Source organism: Cuculus canorus, chromosome 1 (assembly GCF_017976375.1).
Source record: "Cuculus canorus isolate bCucCan1 chromosome 1, bCucCan1.pri, whole genome shotgun sequence".
Lineage (NCBI taxonomy): Eukaryota > Metazoa > Chordata > Aves > Cuculiformes > Cuculidae > Cuculus > Cuculus canorus.
The window spans coordinates 176,093,493-176,111,877 of NC_071401.1; the positions used below are offsets into that span (position 1 = coordinate 176,093,493).

General features: G+C 41.1%; 1 protein-coding gene across 2 annotated transcripts in view; it reads right to left on the reverse strand.

Annotated features, from left to right (window-relative positions):
• Window positions 1-12,454: 12,454 nt before the first annotated feature.
• The window catches only part of ANO6 (anoctamin 6), an 81,437-nt gene continuing 75,506 nt past the window's right edge, over window positions 12,455-18,385 (reverse strand). Inside the window, exons 18-20 of one of the 2 annotated variants that reach the window (XM_054083899.1) lie at window positions 18,123-18,322; window positions 17,548-17,653; window positions 12,455-16,640 (exon numbers count right to left, since the gene is read on the reverse strand). In XM_054083899.1, coding sequence (XP_053939874.1) covers window positions 16,434-16,640; window positions 17,548-17,653; window positions 18,123-18,322 — 513 coding nt within the window. In that variant the 3' untranslated portion in view covers window positions 12,455-16,433. Of the gene's footprint in view, window positions 16,641-17,547; window positions 17,778-18,122; window positions 18,323-18,385 lie in introns of both variants that reach the window. The other variant, XR_008452976.1, reaches the window with a different exon arrangement.

The window sequence follows — 18,385 nt, forward strand, 5'->3', positions numbered from 1 at the left end:
GATGCTTAGTGACATGGTTTAGTGGTGATGTGGCAGTGCTAGGTTCATGGTTGGACTTGAGGACTTTGAAGGTCTTTTCCAACCCAAACAATTCTATGATTCTACAATTCTATAAAGCACTGATGAAGTTTTCATCAAAACTCCCAGCAAGGATAAAACTCAAACACACTTCTTGACTGATACAGAACACCGAAAATCAGCCTGAACACAAATCTTCAAATCAACTCTGACAACCAAAATGTTCAGTCCTAGCTGGTATCAGCTTTTGCAGTATGAATTGTCTCAAAGAATATATTAATGTCAGTAATGGGAAAGGGTCACATAAAATCTGGATTTACTAATTTCAGTCAAATTGCATGACAGTGCTAGGAAAATTTAGGCCTCTGATGTTACCTGTTCTATATTATGAACTTAGATGCAGTTTAGCAGCAATATTCAGTCCTAGGGCTTTGTAGAATTATGTTAATTTTCACACTGTGAGATCCCTAGATTAATATGAACACATATATATAGGTATAAATATTTTGCTCATTTACACTCTTTCTGTGCAGTGAACATCTTTCACTTTTTTTTGGTCTTTTTTTGTCATTTCTAAGCGGATTAATCTAAATGGAATCTGTTAATGCAAAATATATATTTTTTTTTATTAACACATATGTAAATCTTTTGCAGAAAGTTTCTGGGCTACGATGTGTTGTTATGGTTGGACTAGATGATCCAGGAGGTCTTTTCCAACCTAATGATTCTGCAGTTCTGTTTCGGGTCAAGCTGGGAGGAAGGAGGAGGAGGAGAAGGAAAATGAGGAGCAGGGAGGAACACTTGACTTCTTCCTCCCACCATGTGTGCATGTCAGGCACCCATCCTGGGGTGCTGAAGGCTTTGACTTAAATCAGATTTTCCTGGTTTCAAACTTAGCAGGAGTGTGCCCAAGTACTGGATGGTAGCTGGGATATCAGGTAGATGGGAGGACTCTCTGAGCTTCTTCTAATTAAATAATTTTTATATTGTCATTTTAGATGATTGTGCATAGGCATAAGGACCTCAATCTGCTTTCCCCAAATCCCAGGTGAAAATGCTTTACTCCAGCCTTTTCCAGGCTTTTGAGTCTGTCCTGGAAAACTTCCCAAGGTCTTGGGTTTGCCTTGAGTTGTGGAATATAAAACAACATGGACTTGTAGAAACTCTCTGGGCAGGGAAAATATTTCCCATTCAGCTGCAGTAAAAAAAGATGATAATTTTGTCTTTTTTACATTTTTTACTCAATTTTAAATGTAGCTGAGATAGATAATTCATTCCTTAAATGTGCCTTTTCACGGAGCAATTGATGTACAAATGTTAACAAGTTAAACAGCCTGGTATAGCTGTATTGGAAAGTGCCACAGACAGCAGACCCATAAATAGATTGAGAAGAAAAAAATGCTGGGAAATGCTTGGTGTGAAATTAATTAGGTGTTTAAATGTGAGAAGCCGATTTCTGTAAAACCAAGAGTGCTTTTTAGTCTTCCAGAGTCATTCAGAGATTTAGCCCTCAAGTGGAAGAAGTCCTACAGGGCAGCTCTAATGTGTTAAAGCAAAGGACACAGACCAGTGAATAAGAATACAATATCTGTTTTATAAATACATAGAGACAACTTCAAATCTGTAATGTATTCATAGTGGCTGCAATGGAGTTGGTGGCACCAAATCCGTTATACCAGCTAAGGATCTGGTCCTGCGTGCTTAAAAAATATCCTAATGAGAGAAGGGCCCTTCTACCTGCTGAGAGGTTTCATGACACTTCAGCAGCTCTCCTCCTCATTTTTGGGGAAGGCTTTGTTGGGTTTCTGTTTCTTCATCCCCTTGGTCTCCCCGAAGTCGCTCACAAAAGCAGGAGACAGAGACAGCTGCTTCTGCATATATTAATAACATGCAACTCTATAAATGATGAATAAATGATACCACTGACTTTGAGTCATGATGTAGTAACTCACACTTAGCTGTTTAGACGGCTCTTAGCCTTTATCCTAGTGTTGCACAAGGCACCCAGGATGAATCATTAGCCTTCCATGCAGACTGTTGTTTCTAGTTGCTTAATTTGAGCACTGCACGTGTCAGACAGGAACAAACAGCTGGTTATGGAACACCAGAGAGGCCTTGTCCATCACATGAATGGTTAAAATCATAATGATCAATTTTTCTAATTGCTTAATGATGCATCTGTGGGAATGCTGTTAGCCATAGACTGCAAGGGCTCTGTCCTTTGGCATGTGGGGAACCTAGAGCTTGTCCAAAGAGGTGTTTAAACTGGTGATAATATTTAATCACATGTGCAGATATTTTGGTGGATCCTATAAAGCATCTAGTGCAGAACGAGGTCCTGATGCCCCTCTGGTGATGGATGTGGTCACATTGTTTTTTCCCACCTGTTCACTCCACAGGAAATCACTGCACTTTCTGGTGTGCCTCTCCATGTCTTCTGTGATGTTTAAGTTTGTATGAGATCTACCCCTAGAAAGGGAATACTTACTTTTTAAAATGCTTCACAAAGATTAGACTGTGTTGAAAAAAATAGAAGAAAAAAGACAACTGAGAAGCCAGAGGCTTAGTAAATGAAATTGTCCATGTGTGATAGAGAACAGAAACAGAAATACACCCTTGCCTGGTCACCCGCAGACAACTGAGCCAGCTACCATTTACCTGCAGGTGATTCACCACATCCCATTGAGAAGCAAAACGGATCAGAAGGATCACACCTGAAAAGTGTTAGTTTTTCTCTGTTAATTACAAAATGAACAGAGTGCCTTGCTCAGATACAGATACCTAGCCTCCAGAGCCCTAAAACTTGAGGTGCTGAGGCTTAGCCCTGGAAGCTTGTTTTCTCCATCCTAAGTCACATTCTTTTGGAATGTCAGTCCACAGGGGACGGTTTATATGTTGTCTGCTTAGCACAGGTGAGTGAAAGGTCACAGTCATCGCTAATATCCTGTTCATCAAATAATATTACCTGTTAAAACGCTTTAGTTAAAACCTGACTCTGCTGATGTGGAGCTTGTAAGGGTATAAAATCCCCACGGAAACCTTTTCCCTGATGATGGTCTGCGAGGTGGAAAACCTGGTTGGGTTGTCCCAGATGGAAGGACGAATTCCAAAGTGTTTAGATCGGTAACTGAAGCCTCGCTCCTCTTCAGAGGAGAAAATGAGGCCTCAGAAAAGAGTTTGGTGCTATTGTGTTGGTTTCTGAGTGGAACAAACCTTTCAGGGGAAACAATGCTAATAGAGTCATCGCTTTGGCACAAGAGCCCATCTGGAAAGAAAGTCTGTTAATCCTCTCTATAGTCTCTCTATTTATACCCTTAGGCTGCACATAAACTGGCCAAGTACAAGAACAAAAGCTGACTAGAAATATCTCCTGTGACTGTTGTTCTCATGAGGTATTATCCCCTTTATTAAGGATCAGGCTAAGAATAACCTCTGTTAAGGACAATGTTCTGTGAAGAAATGTGATTATCATGCTGATTTAGGTGAAACTTAGCCCTGTGGCTTGCCTTTCCCTCTGCCCTTACTGCCTATTTTTCTAATTGTGCTTTTAAGTGGTGGTGCCATCAGCCAGGGTGGAGGGATGCCCCAACCCCAGCCCCTTGCTCGGGACCAAGATCAGTATCAGCCTAGAAATCCAGTTTGTCTTCCTGGCCACTACTTTAAGACATTTCGTAATAAAATTTTTACAATAAAAAGTAAAAAAAAGATATCTTAGACTACACGTTTTTGTGTTACTTTAGAGATGGGATCTTCTAGAGAAGGTCAAGGCACAGGACTGTTCAAGAGATCTCTGGTGTCCTTTGTTGTGTTTCTTTGCTTGCAATCATTTTAGAAATGAATACAGTTGATATTTCTTTTATTTCTTTAATATATTTGAAGCTAATGAATAATTATGATTATCTTTTCTGCAGTTTTTATTTCATGAAAATAAAAATCCATGCCAATGTCCTATTTCACCATGACTATACCTTCTTGACCTGAAAGGCAATGCAGCTGTGGTTCCTTTGTGACAATCAAATACAAAAAGGAAAACAAACCCAAAATGTCTTTTCTGATCTTCCTGCCCAAGTACATTTCCAGAGAATTTTGGAGAGGTTTCGGCTTCATGGAAATGCAACATTAATTGGGAAGGTGTTTTGGAGACGTAGACTGCAAACAACTCCAGTGGTTTTACTAGAGCAAAAGGAGAGGAATTCATCCCACTTGAGTGTACTGAACATGAGATCTCCTTTCTAGAAAGCTGTTTGTCTACATCAAGAGTAGTTCTGATGCACCTTAAGGTCCTGCAGTTGGAACCCTTGAAAAGATTTATTTAGACTTATCTGTAACAGTTCTAGAAACTGTGACCAAGTGTAACATTTCTGTTCACGCATCAGAAGTACAATTGAGGATAAATCATTAGGTAATGTGTACTTAAGGAGTTTATGAACTGAACAAGGGAGGCTCTTAGAGGAAAGTAGTAAGTTACTTTTCCAGAGTGTATGGTTACTATTTTCTAACCCTTCCAATACTGGATGATCAAAAAGTTTATCTATGGGATACCCTGACCTTTTGAGTCATGATGCCATTTAAGGGCAGACAACAGGAATAAATATAATCCATGCAAAGAGCAACACATTAATTTGTTGGATTTTTGTCCTTGTTCAGCTATGATACTCATTTGTGAAATGAAAGAAAGTTACTCTAATAACGGCTTAATTATAGATAAGCCAGAGGAGGCTGTTGGTATTTAAAGACAGAGGACGTTTATATGTAAAGAGATGAAACTTTTATCACAGTGGAAAGATGAAGCAAAAAAGGATAATTAGATAAGGAGTTGTAAGTGTTTAGGCTTATGTCTGAGGATGACCAGGACCTGATGTTGGGTTTAGATGAGATACCGAGATACCGCTGGCTTTAGCACTTCTAGTGATGCTGCTGCTTCAGAGAGAGCCCACCAGCGTGGGGCAGAGAAGAAAACTGCCCTAGTGCCATTTTGACCATAAGATACAAAGTGCAAGTATAGTCAATTCTCTTTCTTTGTGAGACCAAGTGACAACTGGAGAAAGCAAAGGTTTTGGAATTTTGGTGCAAAAATGACTTATTCCGAGATTTCAAAGTAGGCAAATCAGATATTTCTAATATTTGGAAAAGCAAGACAAAACAGACTTTTTCCCAGATGTGCACAAATGAGGCAATCCTAAATCAACAATCCACTTCAGAGTCAAGGTTGAAGAATGCTTTTATCTTATTCCTGGGTGAGGAAGAGGGATGTTGGAGAGCTATTGTCCACCACATTGAAGACTCGCTCTTTGGACTTGACTGTCTGAACCTACAGCTCATCTTTTGCCCATTGAATCGGGAATGATCATCTAGGAGGGTGTTGTACAGAACCACTAATGCCCATGTAGGAGCTACAGTTGCAAATACAGGAGAAGAATCACTGGGAATGTCCTGACTGGTTATTGTAAGAATTTCTTTCTCAATTTGAAAGAATTCTATTTAATATTTCATAAGTTTTTCTTCTACTGAGAATTCCACGATTTAGTTGAAGAGGGACTGACTGCTGGAAAATGAAAATGTTCCTGAGCCAGCTGTTTGCCAGCATCGTTAGTGTTTCTTTGAGAAGTCACAAGCCTCAATCCTTCACGCTTCTTCCAGAGTCCTCCTGACCAAGCCTTGGTGGATGTTAGCTTCCACAGGTGATCAGAATTGCTTCCCTTTCACTTTCCTTCTAGCCTCAGCTCTGCATTTTGAAAATGTGTACTCATAAGTTAAGACACCGCATATTGCTCTCTCCTGTTTTAGCATGGACAGAATTTAATATTAATTTTCATTTACTCAACAATAAAAGTTGTATTTAATCTACGATCTGTTAAATGTAATACTGATAAATCGAGCACTTTCTTAATGTATGTCCACATTCTGTTGTAGTCTATTATACATGTGCTGCATGAATGTGATGCATTAGCTTTGTAAACACACAAAAAAAGACAACAAGAAAAAAAAACATTTGAAAACTAAGTTGCTTTTATGTGAAGTAATGGAAAGGTGAGAGCTGCAGTTCATCGAGTGCAAAGCTGAGGGTGGCTCAGCTGATCTAAAAGAAAAAGAGCAGGTCTGATCCCCTAGCTTCTGGCTGTGTGCTCCCTCATCCCTTGCACTGGTTGTGGTGCTGGCTGGATCTGTGAGAAGTTGGTTTGCCTTGCTGATTCAGAATAAAAGTAGGTAAAAAATGGGGGTAATTTTCTGCTGTGTTGGTGAGTTACATCATCTTTGCTAAGGCCCTGAGTTATACTGTGCAGAAGTGCACCATGAAGGTTGATGAAGAGGGGGACTGAGGACCCTTTTGGTAGCAGATATGTTAGACCCGCTCAGCTGCCTCTTCCACCTCCCCATCCAGGAGACATGGGTCCATGAGAATTTAAAACAATCCAAGCAGGTACTGCTGTCCTACCCTAGTGTGCCCTGCCACAGTGCTCTGCTCTTTCTGTGCACCAGCAATGTGCGCATCTGGCCCCGCAATGAGCTGGTTTGATATGGTCGACTGGCAGAAGAATACTCAGTATCTATACTGTTTTAGTTCGATCTCTCCCAATTTCGCCTGCTGAGCTAGTTTTCCTGAACGTCAAATGAATAGAAGTGACAGCAGATAAGCGTGAAGAAAAGCTTACTTGGGAACACAGGAGGTGGTTAAACTATGACCAAGGTGGCTTAGATTAGTTGAAACTGTGGGTTGCAGTTCTACAACGTATCTGTTTTCTGCATTTCTGTTTCTTCTCTTCTTGGATGAACTTGTGAGGAACAGTTACATTACACGTCTGACTCATTTTCAAGTTGTAAAAAGACATATGTGTACAATGGACTTAACTCTGATACCTGGTTTGCAAAAATGTCCTAACCTACAAGATGCTGAGAGGAGCCTGCAGGAGGGAGAATCTATCTAAAGAACAAAGGTACATTAATAATTTTAATAAGATCATACACAGACGTGAAAAACAAAACCCAAATCACCAACTCTTGTTCAGTTGTCAAAACTGTCTGCAGCTGGTCCAATTAATTTGATGAGGTACAAAAATTAGCAAATAACTTACCTTGGACTCTAACAAGGCCAACCCAGATTGTAAGAAATAGATAGACCTGTATTTCCAGGCCCATCCATACATCAAACGCAGTAGTGAGAAGTTCCCACACTGTTCCTATATGTACCATAAATCATACTTTTACTACTTGCTACTTTGAGCATCCTTCTTGTAGTGAGGTCCCTGTACATGATTGAGTTTGTAGCGTGGGTGATGCCTGGGTGAGCTGTGCACACCTTCCCCGTGCCTGTGACTGCTAAAGGCCATTGGAGCAGGGGAACAGCAGTCTTTGATTTAGTAGCAAAACCTGTTTTCATTACTTGGTCTCAAGTCCTGAGGACAGCCCAAATCCTCCAGCAGTGGAGCTTTCAATAAGACATTGTTCTGCTGCCTGTCAATAAGATGTCATTGACTTTAGCTGCAAGATAAGAAAGGATTTGTTAACGGTTCCTCTTGGGGGATGGTGGCGTTTTCTTCCCTTTATAGGTCACTGGGGAAAAAGTATGGGAGCGGGCTGACAAGAAAAGAAAATCAGTTCAGCTTATTTTTTATATTTATGATTCCCGGTTAAAGCTTTAAGTTATGAAGAGTGCATATGAAGAGTGGAGCCTTTTTCTTTTATTTGTAGTTTGTGAAAACAGTGATATAATATGCAATGTGTGTATCTTGTACGGCTTTTTAAAAGAAAACAAAAAGCTACTTTAGCATGTCTCTAAAAGAAAGCTGCTCTGCACTGGGAGAGGTCTCCAACCTGTTGCTAATCCGAAAGTACTGAACTCTGTGAACAGGAGATCTGGTTTTGCCTTTCCCAGATGGAACTAAGTAGTTACTAATTAACAACAGATATGGCAATAATTTTTCAGCTCTGGCTTCGGCCTTGCTTTCAGTGCTGGAACCCGGGGATGGAGCTGCTGTCCTCTTTTCCCCATGACCTCTGCCCTCGGCCGAAACCTGCTGCAAATCCCCCTGTCTGGTGTCACCTCTGCCCCAGGCTGCTGCACAGCTGCCCTCAAAAAAACCCCCATGTCATCCTGGGGTTTGCAGAGACCAGGTGGCTTTTGTGCAATCTTGGAAAGAACAATGCCATATTCTTTGCAGTTCGGCATTTAAGACAACGGTTAAGGGGTCGTTTTTGCCAGTTTTTTAGCCGTCTGTATAATCTTCTGTGTAGTTAAAGTTATGAGCACCCAGAGGGCACGTCTGAACTTGAAAAATTCCCTTGGCTTCAGGTGAAGCTTGAGCTCAAGGTATAATAGCTCCCCCTGAATAGGGACATTCAGAGGACCCAGAGCAAGTGCCAAGACCAGCCCTACCTGTTTGCAGCTGTGTGGGGGACTCTTAAAGGCACAGCCCAGCCCAGGCAGCTGGATCAGGAGCTCAGGCAGGCAGGGAAGTCTCCCGTTTTTTAAGGCATTAAGATAATCATGGGATGAAGGGCACATGTGGCTCCATTTTGGTAGGTTTCTTGTGCTGCAGGGTTGAGCCCCGGCTGCAGTGGTCCCTGTTGGAGGGCTGCTGGGCTGCATCCCCACTGCCCTGTCCCCCACTTGGCCCTCCATGTGACCTTTGCTCCGGCTGCTGGTGCCACCACAGCTGCCTGTGTCAGCCCAGCGGCCCACGCCAGCCCAGCGCAGCACCGCTGCACAGAGGGGTTGGCATGAAGCAGCCCCGGGGTGGCTGGGGGGATGCAGAGGCCCTGCCTGTGTCTGCTGGCATGGCCACCAAAATAGCTTCGTGGGACAAGTAACCTTGACTCCTGGCTCATCTCTTGGTAGCCTGGCTGCTCACAGCTCCGTAAAACCCAGGGATGTGACAAACCATGTGTGCCACCAACCCTTGGCAGAGGGCTGGATGCCAGGCTTGGGGGGTGTTCACTGTCCACTGACTTGTGAGCGGTGATGACTATATCCACTGACTTGGGAGCTCCAACAAGCGAATCCTGCATCACCCCTAACGCAGAGGTTTCCACGTAACTCTGCTTGCTCTGAGCAGCCAGACAGGTTTGGAAAATGCCTGCATGAATGAGCACAATAAGGCTGTAACAGGAGACTTGTTGCTGGGAGCCAAACAGGATACCAGAGAGTGGGAAGGCAAGGCGATAGCCACGGGTAGCCGCTTCCAACACAGTTTTATTAAGTCACTTGTGTGATGTGCACTTAGAAGCAGACAAACTATGTGAGGCTTACATGGATACTACCTGAATATCTGAAAAAATAAAATACCCAGTATTGTGTTACTGCTATCAGAGCTGGCTGTAATTTCCCTCGTTGTTGCACAATGTAAGAATTCCCCTATAAACTCTCTTTTCCTATGCTAGAGGTGCCTGTTTGGTGTCCTGACCTGTGCTCATTGCACTATGGAAAGCAGTGGGATTCTCTGTGGTCTGTGTCGTGTACTTTTTCTTCTTTTTCTTTCTCTTCAGCATTTATGAAATTACCATAGCCTACGTATCTATAGAAGATAATATATCTTGATACAATTGGATGGAAGAATTTTTTGTTTTATTTTTACTGGAAAAGAGCATCTTGCGGTGTGAGGCAGACCAGGAGTTAACATTCTTCATAGTTGACAGAACACCCAGCAGCGTGTACATGTGTGCCTGTGTGCTTGAAAGGGGATAGAGGATATGTATTCACATGTGCACTCCCATACCTTGTGACAATAACCTTGTGCCTGGAATAAACAGAGTATTGGCGAGACTGTTCTAAAAGCAAAAGAAGTGATTCAATTTCTTTGCATCATTGCTAACTGATAAACTGTAACTTTAATCCCAGTGATTTTAGCATTGCTTTTACAGAATATTTGTACCAGAGAATGCAATAAAAGTTATAAAAAGCAACTTTAAAATGCTCTTCTTTTGATGCATTTCCAGCTTGTAAATAAAACTGCCTTCTTCAACTTTCCCGGAGAGAATTTGTTACTATTACCACGCTATTTAGATACATTAATTTCTTCTGAGAAAAGTATTGCCCCAAGCCATGTGGAGGTTATTTATGATTAACTACATCTATATCTTTTCAGAGTTTTGTGTACCTGTTACTGATCCATGGTTGAGATCTATATAAATGAAATAAAAATAAAACTTGCATCCCCCAGAGGTACTCCCCTGTATAGGAAACACAGCCTTATTTAGTAGACTGGAATCATAGAATCATTAGGTTGGAAAAGACCTTTGAGATCATCAATTCCAACTGTGCCTGTCCACTACTAAATCCTATCCCTAAGCACTAAATCTACCCGTGTTTTAAACATCCCAAAGGGATGGTGTCTCAACCACCTCCCTGGGCAGCCTGTGCCAGTGCCCGATAACCTTTTCGGTGAAGAAATTTTTCCTAATGTCCAATCTAAACCTCTCGTGGTGCAGCTTGAGACTGTTCCCTCTCATCCTATCACCTGTCACTTGGGAGAAGAGACCAACACCCATCTCTCTATAGCCTCCTTTCAGGCAGTTGCAGGCAGTGATAAGGTCTCCCCTCAGCCTCTTCTCAAGGCTAAACAACCCCAGTTCCCTAAGCTGCTCCTCATAACACTTATTTTCCAGCCCCTTCACCAGCTTCATCACTCTTCTCTGGACACGCTCCAGGACATCAATGTCTTTCTTGTAGTGAGGGACTCAAAAATGGACACAGTATTTCAGGTGTGGTCTCACCAGTGCTGAGTACAGGGGCAGGATAACCTCCCTAGTCCTGCTGGCCACACTGTTCCTGATACAAGCCAAGATGCTATTGGCCTTCTTGGCCACCTAGGCACACTGCTGGCTTATGTTCAGTCAGCTGTCAAGCAGCACCTCTAGGTCCTTCTCCAGGCAGCTTTCTAGCCACTCTTCCCCAAGCCCATAGCACCGCAGGGAACTGTTGTGTCTGCACTTGGCCTTATTAAAACTCAACCCGTTGGTCTCAGCCCAGTAGTCCAGTTCAGATCCCTTTGTAGAGCCTCCCTACTTTCAAGCAGATCAACACTTCCTCCCAGCTTAGTGTCATCCGTGAACTTACGAAGGGTACATTCAATCCCTCATCCAGGTCATTAATAAAGATATTGAATAGAACTGGACCCAGCACTGAGCCCTGGGGGATCATCAATTGGGGTTGACCTCCAAATGGATTTAGTTCCATTTACCACAACTCTTTGGGCTTGGCCATCGAGCCAATTTTTAACCCAGCAGAGGGTGCACCTGTCCAGACCAGTGGCAGCCAGTTTCTCAAGTGGAATCCTGTGAGAAACAGTGTCAAAGGCTTTACTGAAGTCCAAGAAGACTACATCCACAGCCTTTCCCTCATCCATTAAGCAGTTCACCTTGGAAATGACAAGTGGGCTTACGAGAGAGAAAAATATAGACTTGGTGTGAATGGCTAATACCTTTGCTGACATCTCTGGTGATGTGCAGGTGGTGTGCAGTGAGGTGAAGTGTACCAGGTAAGACAGAGCACAACTTGCTTTAATTTGGCACATACTGGCTATCCAAAATAAGTACAATTTATCCACTCTGTGACAGAAAGAATTAAAGCTAAGGAGACACTATCAGAACTAATACGCTACTTTAAATATTCGTGTATTAAGTTGAAAAATCCTAAAGCCTGTTATGTGAAGGGTTTTTAATCTATCAGGCAATTTAAAAACACACCATCTTCATATTGATTCGGCCTAGGATGATACTACACCCTCCTGCTGATAGGAGAACAACTGTTATGCATAATCATGAAGTTTCTTATGTTCTTGTTCTGACAAGGCCAAATCAACGCAAGCGCTGCGTGGGTGACGGCATCTGTGTGACACATAGCCCTTAGTCAGCAGAAAACAGGCTGTAAGGGGTAGCACCTCTGCTTCCGAAATATCATAAAGCTACTGAAAGCAGATCTTCAGGATCCCTAAGGGAAATGCAAACAACACACCTTAATGCAAATAAGGTCTCTCTTAAAAATTATTCTCTAACCTTCCTCTTCTTTAAGACTTAGAAAAAGATTTCCTCTAAGTAGAGAGGAAGAGTCCGAGCATAAGCAGGAGAGCTGATGGCTGGATGGCAGAGAGAGACTGGACTGCCTGAAGGGGTGAGCATCACAGACTCAATCCAGATGCAGAAATAAATAATGACTCTTCAACATAACACAGGGTTTATCATGACAGGAGTGAAAGGGTATAAAGACCTGAACTGTTTATTTGTATGAGAACATAATGGTCCTTGTCATCGACTTGGTGTTGAAAGGAATGACTTCCATCTAGAGGATGCAGAAAAACTAGGAGATAAATTTCAGTACTAGTAACATTTTAATGGAAAAGACTGAAAAAGACGGGGAATATGCAAATTAGACAGGCATGACACGGTAAGAATTTAAATGTGGCATTTGGCAGCATCAGTATTGCTAATGGGCGAACAAACAATGCTAATCAACATCAGATGCGTTATTTTAAAATACACTTTATTTAATGACAATAAATATAAAGAAATCTTAATATTCAGAAACTAATAGCAAACATTCTTAGAAAAAATACAAAAAATATATTCTTACATTCTGAATTTTATCAACATACACAGAGTCTAAAACAGTGGCAATGGTCTGTAATTTGTGGTGCTTGTTAAGGCAATGAAATGGTAACTGGTCCATTCAACAAATCTGTAGAAAGCAGGAGTTTGGCCTACATAAAAAGTGTAAAAAAGAGTAAAATTGATTCGTAGTTTAAAACAAATGTTAATTTTCCCTTCAAGCGGATCTTTAAATATTACTTTAAGTGACCTAGGCTAAAAATCCAAAAAGTTACAAATACCCCTGTACTGGTAACTGGCCCCACTCCCCACCTCAGCATTTTGTTCTGATGCCTTCATGGAGCTCCCTGTGTACAAGCAGAGCACATTTCAGCAGCTGGAGGTAGAGGCTACAGAAGTTGCACAGAGATCCAACTATTAGGCATTCTGTTTGTTTTCCTCTTCCCTCTCACTCAGAACCGTGATGTGAATAACACTGTGCATATGGCAAACTGAACTGAATTCCTGACATAATGTCTTCTGAAATGTAATGTTACAGCTACATTAGCAAGAAGCATGGCACTTGAGAAATAAATCACTGGAGCAAAAAAGCTGATGTTGACTAGCTGATATCCGTGCAGGACTCACTGTGCTCTTCAGCCTAGCTCTGGTTTTAGCTCTCTGGACTAAGTGCCTGTCAGAGACTATTAAATGTATATCTAAAACCTGTTTTCTGGTTTGCTTTAAAGCAAGAGGAATCCAGTCCGTGTGCCCTGAGACCAGTCAGTGATGGGAAGCACCATCCGAAAAGCAGGGACAAGTGGAAGACTAGTTTCAAGAGAACACTCTTGATCTGAACAAAAATGGTAATGTAGAAACACACCCAAAGCTGATTATGGTTTTATGATGGGAGGAGCCCAAGTCATAGATACACACACTTTGCTGATGTAGCACATTTTTTAAAATCGTTATTTTAAAGGCAGGAATATAAACCCTCCATGACACTAAGGGCCAACTCTCCCCCCTTAGGGAATGCTGCCAACTGATGTAAAAATAGGCCACAGGAACCCAACAAGGAACATAAGACCAAACACTCTTGAAAATCACCCTTAAGCTCTGCCATAGCTCACAGTGTGACCTCAGGCAAGGCACTTAATTCCTTTGTTTCCTAGTCTCTTTAGCTGTCAAAGAGGAATGCTTCCTTAAGCCCAAATAATTACCTGAAATGGTCAGGTTTTTGCTGGACTTTTTTTTTCTTTATCACAGGATGCTTCCTTGACTGCCCCAGCCCTCCGCTACCCCACCTGAAAGGGTGTTTAAAGCACATTGGCACCGTTGTCACTGATGGGGTTATGGAAATGGCATTCCAGCTGAACACAGCTGCAGAGGTGGAAGAGCCAGCTCAAAGCTAAAGCCAAAAGCTCCAAATCTGCAAGGAGCTGACCAGCCTTTCTAACCAAATTACTTTTGCACAAGGAAATCCTGAGTACTTCACTAAAATTGTTAAATGTAACAGTTTTTTTTTTAAACAGAAGTTTTGTATGGTATGCAGGGACAGGACCAGAGGCAAAGAGCTTGAACTGAAACACAGGAGGTTCCCTCTAAACATCAAGAAACCCTTTTTCACTGTGAGGGTGACCAAGCACTGGCACAGGTTGCCCAGGGTGGTTGTGGGGGTTTCCATCCTTGGAGATACTCAAAAGTCATCTGGACATGGGCCTGGGCAGCCTGCTCTAGGCTTGAGCAGGGAGGTTGGACAGGATGCCCTCCAGAGGTCCTTTCCAACCCCAGACACCCTGTCATCTGGGGGAAAATATCAAATCAGTATTCAGGGGTACATTTTGATAAGAAATTTTGTCCTGTTTAGAAACTCCTGAGTGTTTGTTGACCTGTCCAATTTATATTTGCTTCCCGGTAAATTAAAGAGTTGTCATATTTCTGATGAAAACAAAACAAATAGCAGAGTAGAATTCCCTGTGCAAACAAGCACTGGTTTCATCGCTGCACTGGCTGACTCATTTACCATTATGGTTTATCTTGTTTTTCTGTCCTGAGATTTTTTTTTGTCTTCAGGTGATATCTGTGCAAAGTTTTCTGGGCATTATACTAAGTAAACTTCAGTCCTTCCGTGTCAGAAATGCAAGTGGTTCTCTGGAACACGTGAGTTTCTTTCTTTCACCTTTCCTTGATTTTTGAACCAAGCTTTCCTCTCATGCTCTTCCATGCAATCATGCAAAGTCTTGCTGAGTGAAAGCTTGGGTATCATTACTGCTGAAACAATGCCCCTCATGTGCTACCTATTCTGTTTTTAATACTACCATCTCAAAGGATAGGCTTGAGGTACACAGGAGTCAGTAACTGGAAGTTCACACAGATAATTATTACTTGGATAACATACATCCTGTAAATGCTATTTAGCTTCTGCAAATGAAATCCTTAATAAGTAAAAGCTATATGAATAATCTGCCTAAATATTCTGCGCACCTATTATGTACCTATTATATTTAAGAAGAGTACAAAATTACAAATGCAACAGTAATTACCTGGTTTACAGAGGACAGGCATGCTTTGGCTTTTGTTAACAAGATATTGGTTTTCATAATTTGTAGAAACCAGTCCACCAGAACTGTTAAAAGCAAAAGCAAGCTAATAATATGGAATATCACTGCTGCAGACACAAAGTGGAGTTCTACATACACGTTTAATCTGTTATTCTCTAAGTTACCATTTGCAAGTACAGCCAAAATAGCCCAGCAGATACGTAGCCTAATTTGAAGATAACCGATGGTTCTTGCCCATGCATCCATACCTCTAACATCTTTCCTGTTTATTTAAAGCTTCATAGCATGATTAAGGCACGTTTAATGGTTATTCCATCTCCAATTCCAACAGATCCATGGTCCTGTCAGAATTCACTTTATCATGCAATGCCGTATCACAACAGGTCCAGCTGCGCAATCTTCCTATGTCAAAATCTATCAGGGAAGAGCACCGTGCCTCAGCTGTGGGAGAAATGCAAAAGACAGCTCTCCACAAATATTGATTTAGTACGTGAAAAGACTTTTAACGCTCATTACTATTGCAGGTTGGAGACCTTCCAGGCTATGGTCATTCAGAGCAGAATGGGCAAGTGAACCAATGAAAGTACATTGATGTTGGGAAAGATAAAATGCCTGAGTTTTCTCCTCATCCAGAGTGCTGTAAAGTTAGTTTGTATGCATTGATTTCAAAGGCAATTCTCTGTTTACACAGAGATTGATGAACAGGATGGGCTTACAGTCCTGCTGCTTCTTGTGATCCAAGTCCATGATTAATTGAAATTTCTTGTTATCCATTTAAGTCTCAGTATGCATAGCTAATTCAGTGTAGCACACAACAGTGCTTAGTATGTCAATTCCAATGGCTTAACAACATGATTTTCAATTGTATTTTTCTTCTCCTTTCTTCATATTTTGGCTTTTCTTCTTCATTTTGTTGGGGTTTGCATTAGCAAGTAATCAAAACTCCTTTGAAGACATGATGGTATTCTAACAACAAATCATTCTTGCTCTTAAAGTTTTATTCAAGTCAAACGAGAGATCTCATAGCTGATGCCTAAATAAAGTGGAAAACACTTCATGTGTTTTAGAATTAACCTGCATCATTTTAAGACGATAAATATTTTTTATCTTCACATGTTAAAAAAAAATGTCCTACTAACGCTATTTAAAAAATTGATAACTCTTATCTGAGTCACAGTGGTTGAATCGTCCAAGGGAATTAGGTAAATGAGCAGGTAGCAGTTGCAAAAAAGCAATACTTAGTAAAGGCAATTAATCCAAAGTATTTGGTTAGTTATTGGCAATACCTGGACAGGCAACAGTTGGCTAAATATGTTATTCCATATAATAAAGTACTTATTCAGCTTTAGATCGCAAAGTGCTGTCTACTCCTTTGATAATTTTATCGGCTATTTTCGCCATGGCTTTTTTCACAACTTTGAGATCGTTCTCATGCAACAGTTTCTGTGTTAGGTACTTCTCTCGTTTGATCTTGCTCTTGGTCTTTTGTGATACATCCGGAATTAAGTATGAAATAATAAACTTCACAAAGTATATGACATGCTGGGGAAGGTGAAAATGAAAAGATGTCAGTCAGGCTGAGCAGGATATCATTATTATTATAAATGAAATGTCACATTATCTCTTATGACTCTAAGCTGATTCTGTACCAGTATCTACCAAGGTGGAACAGTATTTTAAAAAGCAGACATGACTAATGAATAGAATAACTGCCTGATAAACAAGAATGTCTCACTTTCTAATCTTGATTTCAACGAGGACTTCTCTGTCTGCTTTGGGAGAACCCTGGTACCCAGTGCTTCCCCTCTGCATAGAAATATTGGTCACAGTTTCTTTTAAAACTGTTTTAGGTTTGTTTGAATTACTCTGGGGCAATGGATTTTTCCCTGCTACAGGAACTCCGATCTAACCAGTTGCATGTTTCTGATGACCTTGGTAGTCCCTGGATCAGGCCCTAAGTACACCTAATATTCTTCTCCCTTCATCTTGGACTGACTCCCATCTTTCCTCAGCCCAAACCATGGCTGCAGAGTAAGGAGCAATTGTTTTTTGATACTCATCTAGAGAGACACTTCTTGCAGTAACTGTCTTTATACACTTTGCTCTGCTAGTACATGTGTATTATGTATATGAATTCATGAGGTTGTGCACAAACTTCCCCTAAGTATAGATAAAAATATTTTTGGTGTAACTGCCATTTCTATACTAAAAATAATTTTATAGTTCTTGCGAAAAGAAACTGCAAATGTGAGGCAATCCTTCCCTGATGTTGTGACTTCAGAGACTTCTTTTTCTAAAGGAGTTGCACTTCATTTGCATCTCCCAAGCTCTGCCCCATGCTAGCACACATCACCAGCTCTGATGGCTGTGCCTGGACAGAATGTCTTTGAAGGATTTTCTGCAAGGAGAGAAGTTTAAACAAGTAATGCTCAAAGCTCCATACACTCACCTCCATGACAATGATGAAAGCCAGCTTGGCTGCAACGACATGCCAGTAGTATATGTTATGCTCATATTGGTGTGGGTGACCAGGAGGGTAGCGGAGATCCCGGTATCTGAAAGCAATGTAGGGAAGTCAGGAACTAGTCTCGGGCATCTCTGCAGTAAGGCACTGTGGCCAGAGGATGGAGCAAAACGTGTCCTTGCTTCACGCATCCAGGAACAGTAAGCTGCATGTAACTGCAGTAATGGGTAAACTTCATTATCTGGAGTATAAGCTATATTTCGCTAAAATGTCCTTCTTTATTTGGCGCTGTATTAAGAACAACTTATAAGAATGTAAATAGCTTTTTTTTTTTTAAGACTATCAGCTATTAAAAAAAAAAAAACCAATACAAAGTAAGAATTTTCTGAATACCACAAAATTCCAGGTGAATACTTCTACTCAGTTGTGTCATTCAAAATATGCTGGCTTTTACTGTGTTTTAACATTACTTACTAGATATTGTTAACTGAATTAGATTATTTAGATATTAAAAAATATTTCTTCTTCTCATTGGAAAAGAATGGTAATTTGACACTTGCCTGCATGTTGTTTGCTTCCCAAACCAAGGGGAAAATGGCTTGCTTGCATTCTTGAAGTCCGACACATTGAAGACAGAAAGCGTACTGTTTATATACCCTTTCATAGTGTAACTGCTGTGATTCCCATAAGGAGGGACTGAAAAGGACCAGTAATAAACCAGACGAGGAATCATGTCAGATGTAAAAGCAATTATCATAGCCTGCATTTCAGAAAAAGAAGACAAAAAAAACCCCAGAGCAGCGTTTAAGAAATAAGCCTTAAT